At 38.0% G+C, this 14,551-nt stretch overlaps 1 protein-coding gene across 1 annotated transcript; it reads right to left on the bottom strand.

The window, feature by feature from the left end:
• Positions 1 to 319: 319 nt before the first annotated feature.
• On the bottom strand, positions 320 to 11,327 carry LOC145224947 (uncharacterized). Its single transcript, XM_080091580.1, has 10 exons — positions 10,968 to 11,327; positions 8,806 to 8,964; positions 7,860 to 7,987; positions 6,414 to 6,513; positions 3,935 to 4,044; positions 3,260 to 3,494; positions 2,697 to 2,826; positions 2,049 to 2,181; positions 1,342 to 1,499; positions 320 to 904 (listed from the first exon to the last, which is right to left on the bottom strand). The coding sequence occupies exons 1-10, from the start codon at positions 11,158 to 11,160 to the stop codon at positions 742 to 744; spliced, it is 1,509 nt and encodes a 502-aa protein (XP_079947706.1). The 5' UTR covers positions 11,161 to 11,327; the 3' UTR covers positions 320 to 741.
• Between the last annotated feature and the right edge of the window lie 3,224 nt (positions 11,328 to 14,551).

Raw genomic sequence — 14,551 nt, 5'->3', positions numbered from 1 at the left:
GGAACTGCCATGTTCTGCAGACTGGGCAGTTGTAGACGGCACCCCACCTTGTCCGGTTCCACAAACAGTCCAAGTTGTCATTAGCCACAATGCTCCAAACTTACTCCCTGGTGAGCTTTAGTCACATAACGCTTTACCATTGCGCAGCTATTGTTGGCCTGGTGATTGTTTGTGTGCTATTGTGTCGCTTTGCTGTTATGTTGCAAAACGTTTCGTCTCGTCTTCAAGATATTTTGTATCTGCCACTACAAGAACACAAAGTTTGCTTTCTCCTTGCTAGACGATTGTGACAAGATTGAGATAAAAAAAAAAAAACTCGCAAATCTATCGACTGCAAAACTGTTTACAATAAAACTTTTTCAAAACTTGACGTGACCACCTCGTGGGAAAGTCCCTAAAGTAACACTCTGACACGCACCAATAAATTATTATTTTCTAAAATTTAAAAAAGGAAACCATCAAAAATGGAAATTTAGCTAAAAAATCAAACGGTTTGCCCTAAAACACACAGGCCCTTAATATCTAAGTACTTCAAAATTGAAAGCGTGTTGGAAACAAATGATTGTGATTTTAAAAGTTTGAGTGCAAACAACAATATGGTACAACTTTTCCCAAATCAAACGTACAACAATACAGTATCGACAGAAAAAAACAAGCATATAAAAACAAACAAATGATTTTTACAGTGAAGATAATGTACAAAGTCGCGTCATATACACAATGACGTCATAATGTGCAGTATTATGACGCAGGCCACCATGAACTGAACGGCAAGTGAAGGCAAAATGGGTTGTGTGCAAATTGATACTGCAGACTTAACCCGTATTTCATCATCGTCTCAGCGTCAAAGTTGCATTCTTCTGCAGTTGATTGTCGCTGACATTCATTAGCCGCGTAATATTCCCTGCGAATTGTTAAGATGAAAACAGATAAATTGTATTGTATTAAATATATAAACTGTTGCTGCAAGGCATAATATCAAGTTTATGGAGCTCTTCTGGCAGTTGTATTTTTATTCCGACGTTTAGACGTCCTATAGGCTACAGGTCGCACTGTACTACGCGCGTTCAGTGTTATTTACCCTGATGAAGGCGACTTGGTGTGCACTGCGTTTTTTACCACCGCCCCTTTGTGTGTGTGTTTCATCCCCTTTTCGCTTTAAAACAACTTTGTCAATTTATGTCAATAACCTGATGAACGTGTCTCGTATGGGACATCAAAACGTTGGCATGTTATAATAAAAACTGCTGGAAGAGCTACAATTTTGTTGATATGCGTGATTAATTTCTGAAATAAATTCGGCCGGGATTCGGGCTTGTACTTTCGCCTCTGCTCACTCACTTGCACAAACTCGGGTTTCCATGTTTAAGTTGGAATATTCTCGAGAAAGGTCCGCTGCATTCCGTCAGCTTCTGGAAATATCTCGGGCCACATTGCAAGCTTTGTTTCGCTACAGCGAACTCGGGGAACACAAACGCTCCTTCCTCCTCACAATAGACCTGGAATGTTACCATTGTTTCAGTTTTAACTTGGGTTTTAAGTAAAGCGTAACAGAGTTGTAAGTCGGGTGGGGTTCGGACTTAGGTTTCTTTTTAAAAACAACGGGCTTGATTCGGGCCTGACTTTACACTCTGTGTCAGTTGTTTTTTGAATAAATTTAAGTAGCCAAGTGGCCAGTTGCTGGACCTGACCTAATGTCAAACCGCCCTAAAACTGCTTGTTCAAGATCAGTTGTTTATTGTGTTTGTTGTCTATGTATTTCCTGAGCTATTAAATGTATAGGCCTGTCAAAAACTTTTGGGCCTAAACAGGATTCTCAAAAATCGGGCTTGTATTTTAGGCTCGGAAATAATTCACAGCAACAAAAAAACAAGAGATTTAAGGCCCTTATATTCCTCATCAGACTTACAAACAAAATCCAGAAAAGTGTTTCAAAAACAATAAAAGGTCAAAAGATTTGGTAAATTTCTTTATTAAATGACCAGCTATAATTAGCATAAAATAACGCAACCAGTCTAGGTACAGATGAACACACATCACACTTTTACCTGTCTGGTTTGGAAGTTCTCCCTCAAAGTTGAGTTGAGAATTTCTCCGATTCGCTCCCTCGACAAGTCACGTGATGGTATGCATGACTGAGCAGCGTTCTGCAGGCAAACTTCCAATTCGCTGTAGCTAGTTCTGAAAATATTAGGTTATTGACGTCACAATTTAAGCGGAGGTATTTAATTAGTGTAACCAAACCAAAATTTTAAAGGTTTGTGATTCAAGTCAAATATAGTTGAAAAGAGTAAATGACCAAAACATTTTTTTAACTTTTTTTCATTCGTTTAACCAGTTCCACTCGTTGATATTGTGAGTTAATGTGAGCACACTAATTTCGTTCGGTTAGTTAAGAAGCCATATACTTCTTGTAAAGGTTCGGTAATTTTCTAGGCATAAACTGTTTCAATCGATTTTCTGTTATCTTTATGTTAATTATTGTCATATAGGAATGCTTGGTACAACACATTGAATGGCAATGGCGTACTGTGACTTATGAATGAGTATCTACATGAACGCTTCAGGGTTGATTCCAGTACGTGTGTGTGTTCACTTTAGCATATCATAAACGACGGATGGAAGCAATTTGCAAACATTAAATACGTTAATGATCAGTTCCAGTACTAATCTATACAACGGACAACCCCACTCACCTGCACGAAGTCCGGTGGTTCTGCAGAGATTGGAAGAAAGTTCTGAGGCAACCTTGTAATCTTCGCGTGTATTCTATGAAGTCACACATCACTGGGCGGAGAATGGGGAGGATGCTGCTCGCCGGAGAGTCTGTTACGTCATAATCAGGGTTAGAGGGAGGTGAATTGTGATTAGGTGAGATTTAAAAAAATATTGTTGGGCATTCATTGTTTGTTATTTGTACGTGCAGTGTAAAGCAGGAAGGTTCGCTGAACTGACATTTTTTTGATTGCTTTAAACTCAAATAATTTATTAAGTTTGTATTCAGTTTGGTAATTAAAATGTTTGAAATTTGAAAGAAAAAATATTAAAAAAAATTCAAAAAATAAAATTGTGTTGTGTTTAGATAATTCTTTGCGTTGAGACACATTTCGAGAGTTTCATTGTTTCAAGTTAAGTTTTGATGCTTTCAAGGCCTTCGTATCATAATTTTGCAGTGCACAATTCGGTTATAAGACATAGCATTTCATGACAATGGGCCAAAATTTAATGCAAGTACTTCGAATCAAGGTAACATTCCTACCGCCAATTGTAGTGATCCGATTTCTATCTTGCTTTCTATTCTTCCTCCTTCCTCCTCTGTTTCGGTTTCTATGACGACGTCTCGACTTCCGCTTCTTTTGTTTCTTCCACTTCCGGTTGGTAAACTCGTGTGCTGACGTGGGCGTTCCTGATTGGAGATGACCAATCAGCTGCAAGCTATCCGTTCTACCGCTAGTGGGGGATAAAGAGCTGCCTTCAGAAGGACCAGGGTAAACCTGAAAAAAGGCCAAAACAATTTTTCTTGTCCATCCTGAACTACATTCAACTTGGTTCGCTTCCATGCGTATAGCGTCCTCTATCGTATACTGCACGTTGTGATTACCTTGGAAGCATGGATTAAACCCACTAAAGAGGACAAATACAGATAAGGACGTTGTAAGTCATTCCAATTAAATGAGTTACAACAAACCAAGCTGGCCTTCCAAGCATTCCCAAATATGACAAGGCAAAAGCTAGAAAAATCTATAGCTTGCGGTGGGATTCGAACCCGCGACAGGGGCTCATCTGGCTTGGTCACACATTTTGGGTTGTACATTTACAAGTTTAAACATGTGCTTGAGCCTAACCTACGTTGCTAACATGAAATGCATTTGTAAATCGCATGACAGGGTGGGTTTCGAACCCGGAACCTTTCAACTTACAAACCAACCCTCACCTTAACAAGCGGAGATGGGACTTGTCCGGCCAACATCACATTGCGAGGTCGAGAATTTCTTGTGTTTGAACTTTCTCGTTTCAATTCGCCCCCGTCAAAAAGTGTTGGTGCTGATCATAAAAGGAAAACAAATTAAAAAAGCTGGATTATCGCAACGACAAGGGGTTGCTAAGACGACCATAAGTTGAGTGTGGGTTACCATGACGACCATAGTTTGAATCGCCGTCGGTTGAGTTAACGATAGTTTTAAGCTAAGTATAGTTTTAATGGTTAAATGCCTTGACAGCCATAAATTAAGTGTTGGTTGCAGCAGTTTTACAAAAAATTCTCATGAAGAAAATGAAACAATCTTCAAAGGACGCAGAAAGTAAAGAATCAAGTTTATAGAGCTCTTCTGGCAATTGTATTTTCAATCCGGCGATAACACTGAATGCACGCAGTACAGTACACGATAAACAAAGGAACAAATACATTTGCCAGAAGAGCTTTATTAACTTGATATTAATAGCTTATAAAAGGTAAAGAATATTGTTTACTCGACCCAAAATAGCATTAACCGAAATGTGTATTTTTAACAGAAAAGCTCTGCCCTTCTTTCAAACGATCACTGTATAGATCAGTTAATCACCCTTTCAACCCCATTACCCAGCCTCACTCACCCCACAAACCCTATTGTCCAAAGTTTCAACCGACGAACCCAAACCACCAACCCGTCTATGTTTCCACAACAAACCACCAAAGCCCCTTATTGTTCTGACTTAAACTTCGTAAACATGTTGACTCGTTGAGAAATGTCTTCATTCTCAGCAGGTGTTTCAATGTTTCAAAGAATATTTTGTTTTAAATTAAGATTCGGATTTACAGAGACTTAATATTCCCCGATTTGTGTTAATGTCGACACTACAAGAAAGTATCCTAGTTTTTTTAAACCTGTTTCAACATCATACCTATATGTATAGCGTTTTGTTTTGTGTGGTGGTCTTTATTAGGAGATGTAATTTTAACCCTATTGATAACAAACACTAAAATGGCTTAAAAGTTGCGTGGCATCATTAGTTTATGACCACAATTGAATTTGTTTACTTTTTGGCCACAAATCCACACGAATTCCACACGCTTTAAAACAGTGGTTCCCAACCTTTTTGTAGTCACGGACCCCTTTTATAAACTTTATCGGTCCGCGGACCCCCAACGTAATTTAGTCTATTTTCGTTTCCTACATTTTACGTTATTATACGTTTTTTGGGGGCAGAATTTTATTCAACCTTCAAAGTTCTTTAATCTCAATAAAGTTACTGTACTGTAGCAGTCAAAGCACTAAAAGGGATAAATTTTCTAGTGTACAATACTTAAAACAAAGCACTAAGAATTATATTGTTAATGTCTGTTGTGATGTCACAATGGAGGTAACAATCACAAGTTTTCCTAATCCAAGGGTTTGATAAACAGTTTGCACTTATATACAGGACTGTAAAAACGGTCTGGGAACTTAAAAATATTGTACTGTTGTTAATACTGCTACAAATGTTTGCCTTCACGGACCCCTGAAACCATCTCACGGACCCCTTGGGGGTCCGCGAACCCCAGGTTGGGAACCACTGCTTTAAAATCAGTTAAGGCATAGATCATGGGTGGCCAACTTGTTAGTCGCCAAGATCGACGAAAATTTTCTTAATTTTACACGATCGACTGATCAGTAGTCATTTAGGCTGCCACTTACACAAAGCAATAACGCACATTTCTTAATGATATTTGATTGACAATTACCACATATTTATAGTCATAAGTTTTATTGTCAAGCATCACCTAGTTCTTACAACAATAAAACGTCGCATATGTACATGTTTTTTAAGCTTTAAAATCTCTCCAATCAATTGCAATTGCTTCGTTAACGCAAACACTCAAATTTGTGACGACAAACATTGTAATTGGTACGACATAATTTGGTGTCAAAATCACAATTGTTACGCAACAAAGAAAGTGACATTTACATAGAGTAACTATTGTCTGATTGTACATTTGCGCGTTGTGTCAAAATGACAGAAGTGCTGTTTTATATTATTTAATTTGTTTTTTAATTAATAAGCTTTTGATTAGTAATGGTCAATTTAGTGGCGATCGACCTGTCAAAAGCAGACGATCGACCAGTCGATCGCGATCGACGTGTTGGCCACACCTGGCATAGATGAATAGCTGGGATCGGCCCTGAAGCGTCGATGCAGACCAGCGATCACGTCACACTTATTTAGAAATCATACCACGCCAGGCCCATTGAAGGCGTGTACTGAATCAGCCGCTCATCACCAAGCATGCACATGGCAAGGCGCAGGCTAGAAAAATCTGGTCTGCGGTGGGATTCGAACCCACGACAGGGGTCTTTCCGGGCTTTAAAATCAACGTATTCCTTCGGTGTTCATTTGTAAACAAATAGGTTTGGGTCGTAATGGTCGGTTATACAACTTAACTTCACGCAACTCACCTACTAAAGTGCACGCGTACAATCCTACGTCATCAATTTTGACGACAGCCTTGCCCGAACCTCCGCGAACCGCCTCGATTACGAACTGCATCGAAACGCTCTGCAACATAAGATGAGTGGTAAGGAATAAATACGGAATACCAAGTAAATACAGCAAACGCAATACAACCATTATTGTATCCTGGTATTAAATCCATATCTTTATATCAAACGCAGAACGCTTTTTATGCTAATAAGCTGTAAACAATGTTACATTCAAAAATGTGTTCCAAACAAAACAAGGCGGCCTTGTTACGTCACAGCGCATCAACAATTGATTTTAGAGGTTGCATTTGGCCAAGGTGTTTCTACTTCTTTGCCCAAAGTGTGTACGTGCGGCACGCTACGTTTCAACAAAACACGTGTGATGTGAGGGTTTAAGTACAAATAATCGTAAAACCGTTTTCAGATCGTTTTGTCGAAATCTATTTTATTACTTTCCGTTTTTAAGTTTACCTGAATAAACCGAGGTATATTGGTATCGTGAGAAAAAAAATACATTCATCAGCCCCGGAATACATGGGCAAAATGTTTTAAAGCATTAAACCTAAAAAAGTATACGGCCCGGTAACGAACTCCTTGCGAACCAGCGGTTGCCGACCATTGAGCCAAACTAGACATAAAATTTGAATATGAAAAAAGGAATTTTGTCAATGAACTTTATTATTTGTTGACATTGTGGTGTGTTTTATAACTCACAATTTTACCATTTTTACCGATTTAAACCGCCTCATAACCCCTCCCCCCATCTATGTCTTCCACTTCAACATAATCGTCGACTCATTGTTAGCGTTTCCGCCCCATTGTGATGTCAAAATAAGGTCAATTTCGGACGGGTTTGTTTACATTCACATCGTTTCGCTTCAAAATTGCTGAAGCTCCCACCAATCCGTGTGAAACTACCGCCAACGAATTCCAGTGCACTCAAGTGTTTAATTGAGTGGAACCACTTAAGTTGTTTGCGGTTGAGATTGAATCCAAATTCCGAATGTGTGTGAATGAAATTGGAATACTGTGACTTACGACTTTGGATGAAACTTCGAAAAAGTTCCTCATCCAAATTAAGTTTTACACACAAAACTTTCGTTATAGGTCACAAAACTTACGGATTAGGGACCCCTTAATGGTGTGGTCCTAACTGTAGCACATTCAACACCTTTTTCTCAACGAAATATTGTCGCAATTATCGAAAAGTCATTGTTCTATCTTCAGATATAAAACGACTTCTTTTTTTGCCAATTAACTGGCAGTTACAGCTTTTTGGCATTGGCTTATTTTACTCAAAGGTATAAAAGTGAATCTTAAACCTTGAAATTGTATCACCACATAAACTATGGGGTAACACTACTTAGTACACCCGGGTGTGATTTGCGCGTGTTAAGAAGGAAAACAAAGAACTCAATTCACCTTTATATCTTTTAAGGCTTCGTCGAGTGCGATCACTTCCTTACGTAACATCCGGCCCCAACTTCCGGCTTTGTTCTCGAAAATGGGAAGTCTCCTGTCGGGGGATTCCCCAGTGCCCACGAGGTAAACTGGGAGAATAAAAAAATTATTGAAAACAATTCAGAATTTAATGTTGACGAACTCGTGTCCACTTTAATGCAATCAACTTTCTTTAAAAACCAGTGTTCAAAGTCTTTATAGCACTTGGCATTTTCAACCTTAGCATAACCGCTGTAGGACTTGATAAGAGACGTGAGTATTAAAAACAATTAAACGATAGTACGCCAGGCACATTGAAAGGCGTCATACCAAATCAAACCGGTCGCCCAAGCATTTCCATATGTCCAGGCAATAATGTTCACCTTAGATAGCAGAGATTTAAATTGAGTTTAATTCGCCGGTGATACAAAATCGTAGCAGCATAATTGAGCTAAAATATTCACCAAGCCGGAAATAGCTGCGCCAGAGTTGCAAGCGGGCCCGAAATCTGAGCCCGAAGCCCGGCCCGAACCCGAAACGTTTTTGCGAAGCCCGTTTAGGCCCGAAATTTTGATTGACAGGATGAGAAAGAAAAAAGAGATAGACAACAAATACAATGATCAATAGTAGACCATGGGGTAAACAATACGTTTTAGAGTAGAGTGGGCATTAGGTCAAAGCCAGAGTTTCTTAGCCGAGTGATTTTATTTTGTTTTTTTAAATGGCGGACACGGAACGTAAAGTCAGGCCCGTTTTAAGCCCGTTTTCTCACAAATACCTAAGCCCGAACCCGGCCCGAAAAGCCCGGCCCGACTTGCAACTCTGAGCTGCGCAACGTTCAGACGTTAAAAAGCGCGACAAAGTTGAGGGCACAATTGGTGGAAAGATGATAAACGCGCTCAAGATATTTTCAGTTGTTTCTTCTCACCTCTGAGCATTTGTAATCCCTCAGGATAAGCTTTCTTCGATCCCTTTGACGAAAATCCGAACACGAAGCACGAATTATTCCGAACAACAACCGAAGGACTCCGAAGTCGAGATCGGAAACCTTCGGGACGGTTTCGGGCTCGACAGTAAGCGAAGTTATCTGAAATTGTTACCGACATAACATATAACATGCAAAATTAATGTTTATGTTTACCACACCCTCTTTGTTGAGGTGTACAAAACAGCCGAGAAAATAAGGAAAATATAAAGCCAATAGCAAATATTGTTCCTCTATATTTTTCACTTGACTGGAGATACACACTTCAAAATGGTCGAAAATAAGTAAAATTTCTGGACTATTTTGAACTTTTTGCCAAAAATACAAACTTTCTTCCATTGTTTTAAATAAGGTACCTGAAGGTATATAGGCCCGGAAGGTAATAAGGCCCACTGCTAATATTTTTTTATGTGGCAGAAAAAATACTTCAGTTTTGATGTAATTTTAAAATATATCTGTACTTGAAATGATTTACAAAGTTTTGGACCTGCAAGTTATATGTAATTGTTATCATGACCAATCCAAATTAAGAAGTGTTTATTTTCAAATTTTGTTATTTTTTGTTAAAATTGGTAGCAAAAATGAAAAGGTTGTGTTGTCGAAATGAAAACTTATTAAGATATATTAGTAATGGGGTCATTTTAGTTCAATTGGAGCATTATCCGATCTGGAAAAAAGAATTACTTCAAATAAATTTTATTACGGTTTTGTTTGTCAGCCATTGCTTGCAATAAGGCCCTACGATAATTTGTCATTTTCTCAAGTGTCTATTATACTAAAGGCGACTGATATGCACAAAATTTGCTTTTTTGCTTTCTTAGGGAGATAAAAAGTCCGAATAAGATGTTTGTGGAGTAATCTTTCATTTAGTATTTTTGGTTATCAAATATCAAGGGGTCGTTTATTCTTTTTTTTAGTACCTTCAGATTAACAGTTATATGTCTTAGTTAACAGTATATGTGTAATATGAGTTAATAACGTTGCTTGTTTAAACTTTAATTTGACCGAAGCAAAGTATAAATGAGTCTGATTGGTTTCTAGACTCTTTTTAAAAACATGAAAATGTTGGGCTTTATTAACAGCATAGGTTTGTATTAAGGCCCAAGTTTTAATTTTTTTTAAACTGTTATCCTACAAAAACAAAACTTGCAAACGTCCTCAAAATCTAATGGATGTTTAATATCAACCTCTGCAACAAGCATGCCGAATTTGGCCTGAAACGGTTAAATGGTTTTTGAGTTATACGCCATAGTTTTTTAATGGGCCTTGTTAGCTGCAGGTACCTTAGTATTAATGTGTTTTCATGTGCTTGTATCGTTTGAGCGTACGTTAGATTACTTATTATTATTAGTTTAACAATTAAGCACTTCCAAAAAAACCAATAACGGTATAATTTAAAGAAAACTACAAAACTTAAGTTTATAAGTAAACACTAATCAAAATGTTGAATACATAAAGTCGTTTAAATTTACCAGTATTTTAGGGCAGAGGTCCACAAATACTTTTTGGCGCGACCCTGAAAAAATTGCTCTAAATTCTCGCAACCCAAGCATTTTGTTGGCATGTAAGTTTGTGGAAAATACCAATCAACTAGATATCAATATTAAGACTGCTACTATGCTATTGTCAGCTGCTATTTTCACATAAAACAGGAGGTAAACGAACGTATTTATTCTAACAAATGAGAACGTTGGGCTCTGTGTAGAGAACACAGCTAATCAGAAAACGCTTGCTTGCACAGGTGTGCTTAACTTTTTGCATTGTTACATGTACTTTATGTCATAGTTACGTAGTCACACGTAACAATGCAATAATAATGAAAAAGTTAAAAAAAGCCGAAATTCATTAATACTGTAGATGCGATGCAAATATTCGTGGGAAATTTAATATATTTCGCGACCACTATATTCGGACCCCTGTTTTAGGGCACCAACATTCAGTCAACAAAGAAACTTTGCTTTCTACAGATTTAGCCAAACAACCATTATTTCAGCACCAAATGCAGTACCCCTGTCTTTAGTGCTTCATTCCACAAAATACTACACTAGTTTAAAACATAAACTTGCCCTTGATATTTTTGTAACTAATTATTATTTCCAACCGACCTGGACTGTCCATTAGTGGGGCGTTTTTATAAAATCCCCCGTTTCTTTTCCACGCCCCTCTCCTAGTTCCAAACCATTCTCGTTTCCAGCGACAGAAAGATCTACGTTCGTTGAAACTACAATCCACAACTGATGCATGCACGTGTGCAGCGATCGTTGTGAAAATAACAAGACAGTAAATAAATGCACGCATATTTATTTCCTGCAAAACATAAAAATATACGTTAAAGTTTCTTTTTCTGGTTTGTTACAATAGAGTGTTGTTAGAGGTCAAAGGTTAAAAAAAATGTTGTATCCACATCCATGACAGACATCAGCCCTGAAGCGTTCATGCAGACCAGCGATCAAGGCAACTCATATATGAATCTTAGTACGCCAGGTTTATTGAAGCAAACCGGACACTAAACACGCCGAATATGTTCATTACTCGGAAAAAACTACGTTGACTTGGGTAGCAAGTATAACCGACATGCTTTATTAACTAAACGTTTCCACATAAACTTCCGTCCATTGATATACTACGTCTAACGCAAACTTCAATTTACGTTGGTGTCAGCAAAGGGAAGAATTTAAACAAATTGTTTCAAAAAGTTACAAGCGTTGATTGAAATATGCGTGGAATATCACAATTTTTTGGAAATTTAAATGATTAACAAATCTGAAATAAGACAACCTGGTCTACAATCCTTAGCACTTATCCCTCCAGAGTTGTAAGTCGGGCCGGGTTCGGGCTTAGGTTTCTTTAAAAAATCGGGCTTGCGGTTCGGGCCTGACTTTACACACTATGTGTCTGTATTTTTTTAAATAAATTTAGCTACTAAGTAGCTAGTGGTTGGACCTGACCTAATGTCAAACAGCCCTAAAACGCCTTGTTCGAGACCAATTGTATATTGTGTTGGTTGTCTTGGTCTTTTCTCTGGCTTTAATATACAGACTGTCAATCAAACTATCGCGCCTAAACGGGCTTCTCAAAAACGATTCGGGTTCGGACACAATTTCAGGCCCATTCACGACTCTGTATTCCTCAATCTGCCTACAGTTTTGTAAATTGGAACGTAACAACTTAACTCAACATACCGTGCTCCACTTAACAACTGAAACCCTTTACGCTGTTTATCATCACGAGCCGTGAAACCTACTGATAAGATGAGAGGAGTTTCTTGACTTTTAAACCACTTCACTTTGTGGTGCGTCTCGTCTGCAACATCAAGCTCTTACTTTCCAATCTTGAACCTGAGCTCGTTTTAAGTTTTGCTTTTCCCTGCACGCTTGACATCTTGTCCCTGGACGCTCGGTTAAGATTTAAAGTGACGAGCACTTTGGGAAGTATGTGAAGTATTTAGGTTTGCGATTTGCATATTTTTCACTTTTTTCGTGCCTTGATGTACAAACGAGAATTCGGCTTATAATGAACCCAAATTCTTATGGATTTTTTTGTTAAACAGAAAAAAAACTACTTAATCCAAACATATTACAACTTAAGGGCCATAATCAAACGAAATCCACGTGGACTCTTGGTTATAAAACCTGGTAAATTGATTCTGGGAATCATTCCCTGTTCTATTGCCATTGTCGCAACGATTTTTATGTACCTTTCATATTATATTTATCAAAAGTTGGGAACTGTTTTTTTTTTTTTCGGGTTAAACTCATTTGACAACCCTTAGTTCTCATGGAAATGACACGCAACAATCAAACACACTATACTTCCAACTTGTAGATAGCTATTTTCATATACAACAACGCGTTATAACTCCCCACATAAGCTACCACCGATACTTTCGACCCAACCACAGTTTGTTAGCTCAACCCAATGTTGATTTTACTCTTCAAATCTGTCGCTTCTGTTTCTTTTGCACCAACTATTGAGTTTGTACACATCAAGCCATCTTACAAATATTTTTAGCAAAACCCTTCTGGGCTAATATCTTGCGGTGTACGTATGTTCCAACATTTACTTTGTCATCGTCAAGACAATGAAACCAAATTGCTTGCCTCAAATTAACAGGAAAAAAGCGAAGCAGAAATGTGAAAGGAGTTTAAATGTTCTTTTGTCAATTTTAAGCAAAGCGCTGTAACTTACCTGCCACAGTACACACGAAAAAAAACGAACACGCAATGTTACTGATAAATGCAAATCAACGATGCAAAAACGAATTCCAGCCACACCTGTGAAACTTTGTTCTAGCACTGAAGCTTTTTTCACTTTCAATCTCATTTGCCTTTAAACTATAACAACCTATAATCTTGGAATTTAAAATAATCTCAAAATTTTACCGAAATGCCCCAGAATTTCGGCCAAAGGTCAAAAACTTTAAACGCGCGATGTTGATTTTTTGCTTCGTTACACTGACGTCACAATCGGAATTCCGGAATGTTCGAATTCTCGCGCTTCGAGCTCGAGCAAAATTTGCCCTCGAGCTGTCACGCAGAGGTCACGCAAGGTCAAACTTGTTTTCTGACATTTTTATCCCTAAATTGCGATTTACGAAGAGTGACAAAAAGTAGGCAACAAGCAACAGTTGTGAACAACTGAGGTTAAACTCAGTATTAATTGTGTCAGTTCAAAGCAATGTAAAGCTAAAAGTTTGCGGTTGTGTGCACAAAAACAGAAAATATTTCAAATGTCAAAAATCAAATTTGTAGCCTAAACATATACAAACCCAATGTTTGGATTTGGCAAAAAGAACTCGACAGGATAAATGACAAGATTGAATGCTGTGCTGCCAAGAATAAATGCCGTGAAATAAATCCTACTGTTTGATTATATTTGAATCAAAACGCACGTCAGAATTCAAAACGGCTAAAAGTGCAAATTCTTTGAACAAATTACTTTTGTCGCTTTTATATGACCCTATCCCTGTCTCGAACTCACAAATCACAACTCTCACAATCTAGCACCAGTTGACAAACGCTGCATTCCAGAATCAGATTGCTAATTGTTACGTCACAAATGCCTATCTGTTGCGTGCGAAGCAGTTCCTCAAAAGAAACACGTGAACTGAACAAGGCTTTCAACCTACTGCCATGCCTATTGTTACGTAGGCACGTGTGACAATACCCCTCTTGTTTACGACATAGCACGAGTTGGAGGTCATGCCTGGTTGCATCTGATTTTAGGTGGGGTCTTTGCCGTGTGTTTTTTGCCTTTTTATCGCTTATTTTGCGCTATTTCCTACAATAAGTTTGTGTAGTGACTCCCATTACACCATTTACAAAAATAACTGTCACATTTAGTAATAAGCTCACTGGGAGAAACACATACAAGCAAAAATGAGGGAATTTGCCATTTATATTTCACTTTTTTAAATACTACACAGAAAGTCATTTTAGAACATGGGTATTGTCTTATTTATAGCCTCAGTGACGTCATAATCACATATTATTGCACCAGCAATACACGTATGATGTAACAAGAAATTTGGAACGTGGTTTTTGTTTAACCGCAAAAAACACAGATTTAAGTCTTTGATTAAAAGGTTCAATGAGGATTAAAGTCGCAGAATCACTCGAAGAAAATTACCGCATGTTTCAGCCCAGGGCAATTTTAACTCATGTTTATCGCAAGTTATAAGTGCTTGACG

Source organism: Phallusia mammillata, chromosome 4 (assembly GCF_965637545.1).
Source record: "Phallusia mammillata chromosome 4, kaPhaMamm4.hap1.1, whole genome shotgun sequence".
NCBI classification, from domain to species: Eukaryota; Metazoa; Chordata; class Ascidiacea; order Phlebobranchia; family Ascidiidae; genus Phallusia; species Phallusia mammillata.
This window is presented reverse-complemented; position numbering and strand designations above follow the sequence as displayed.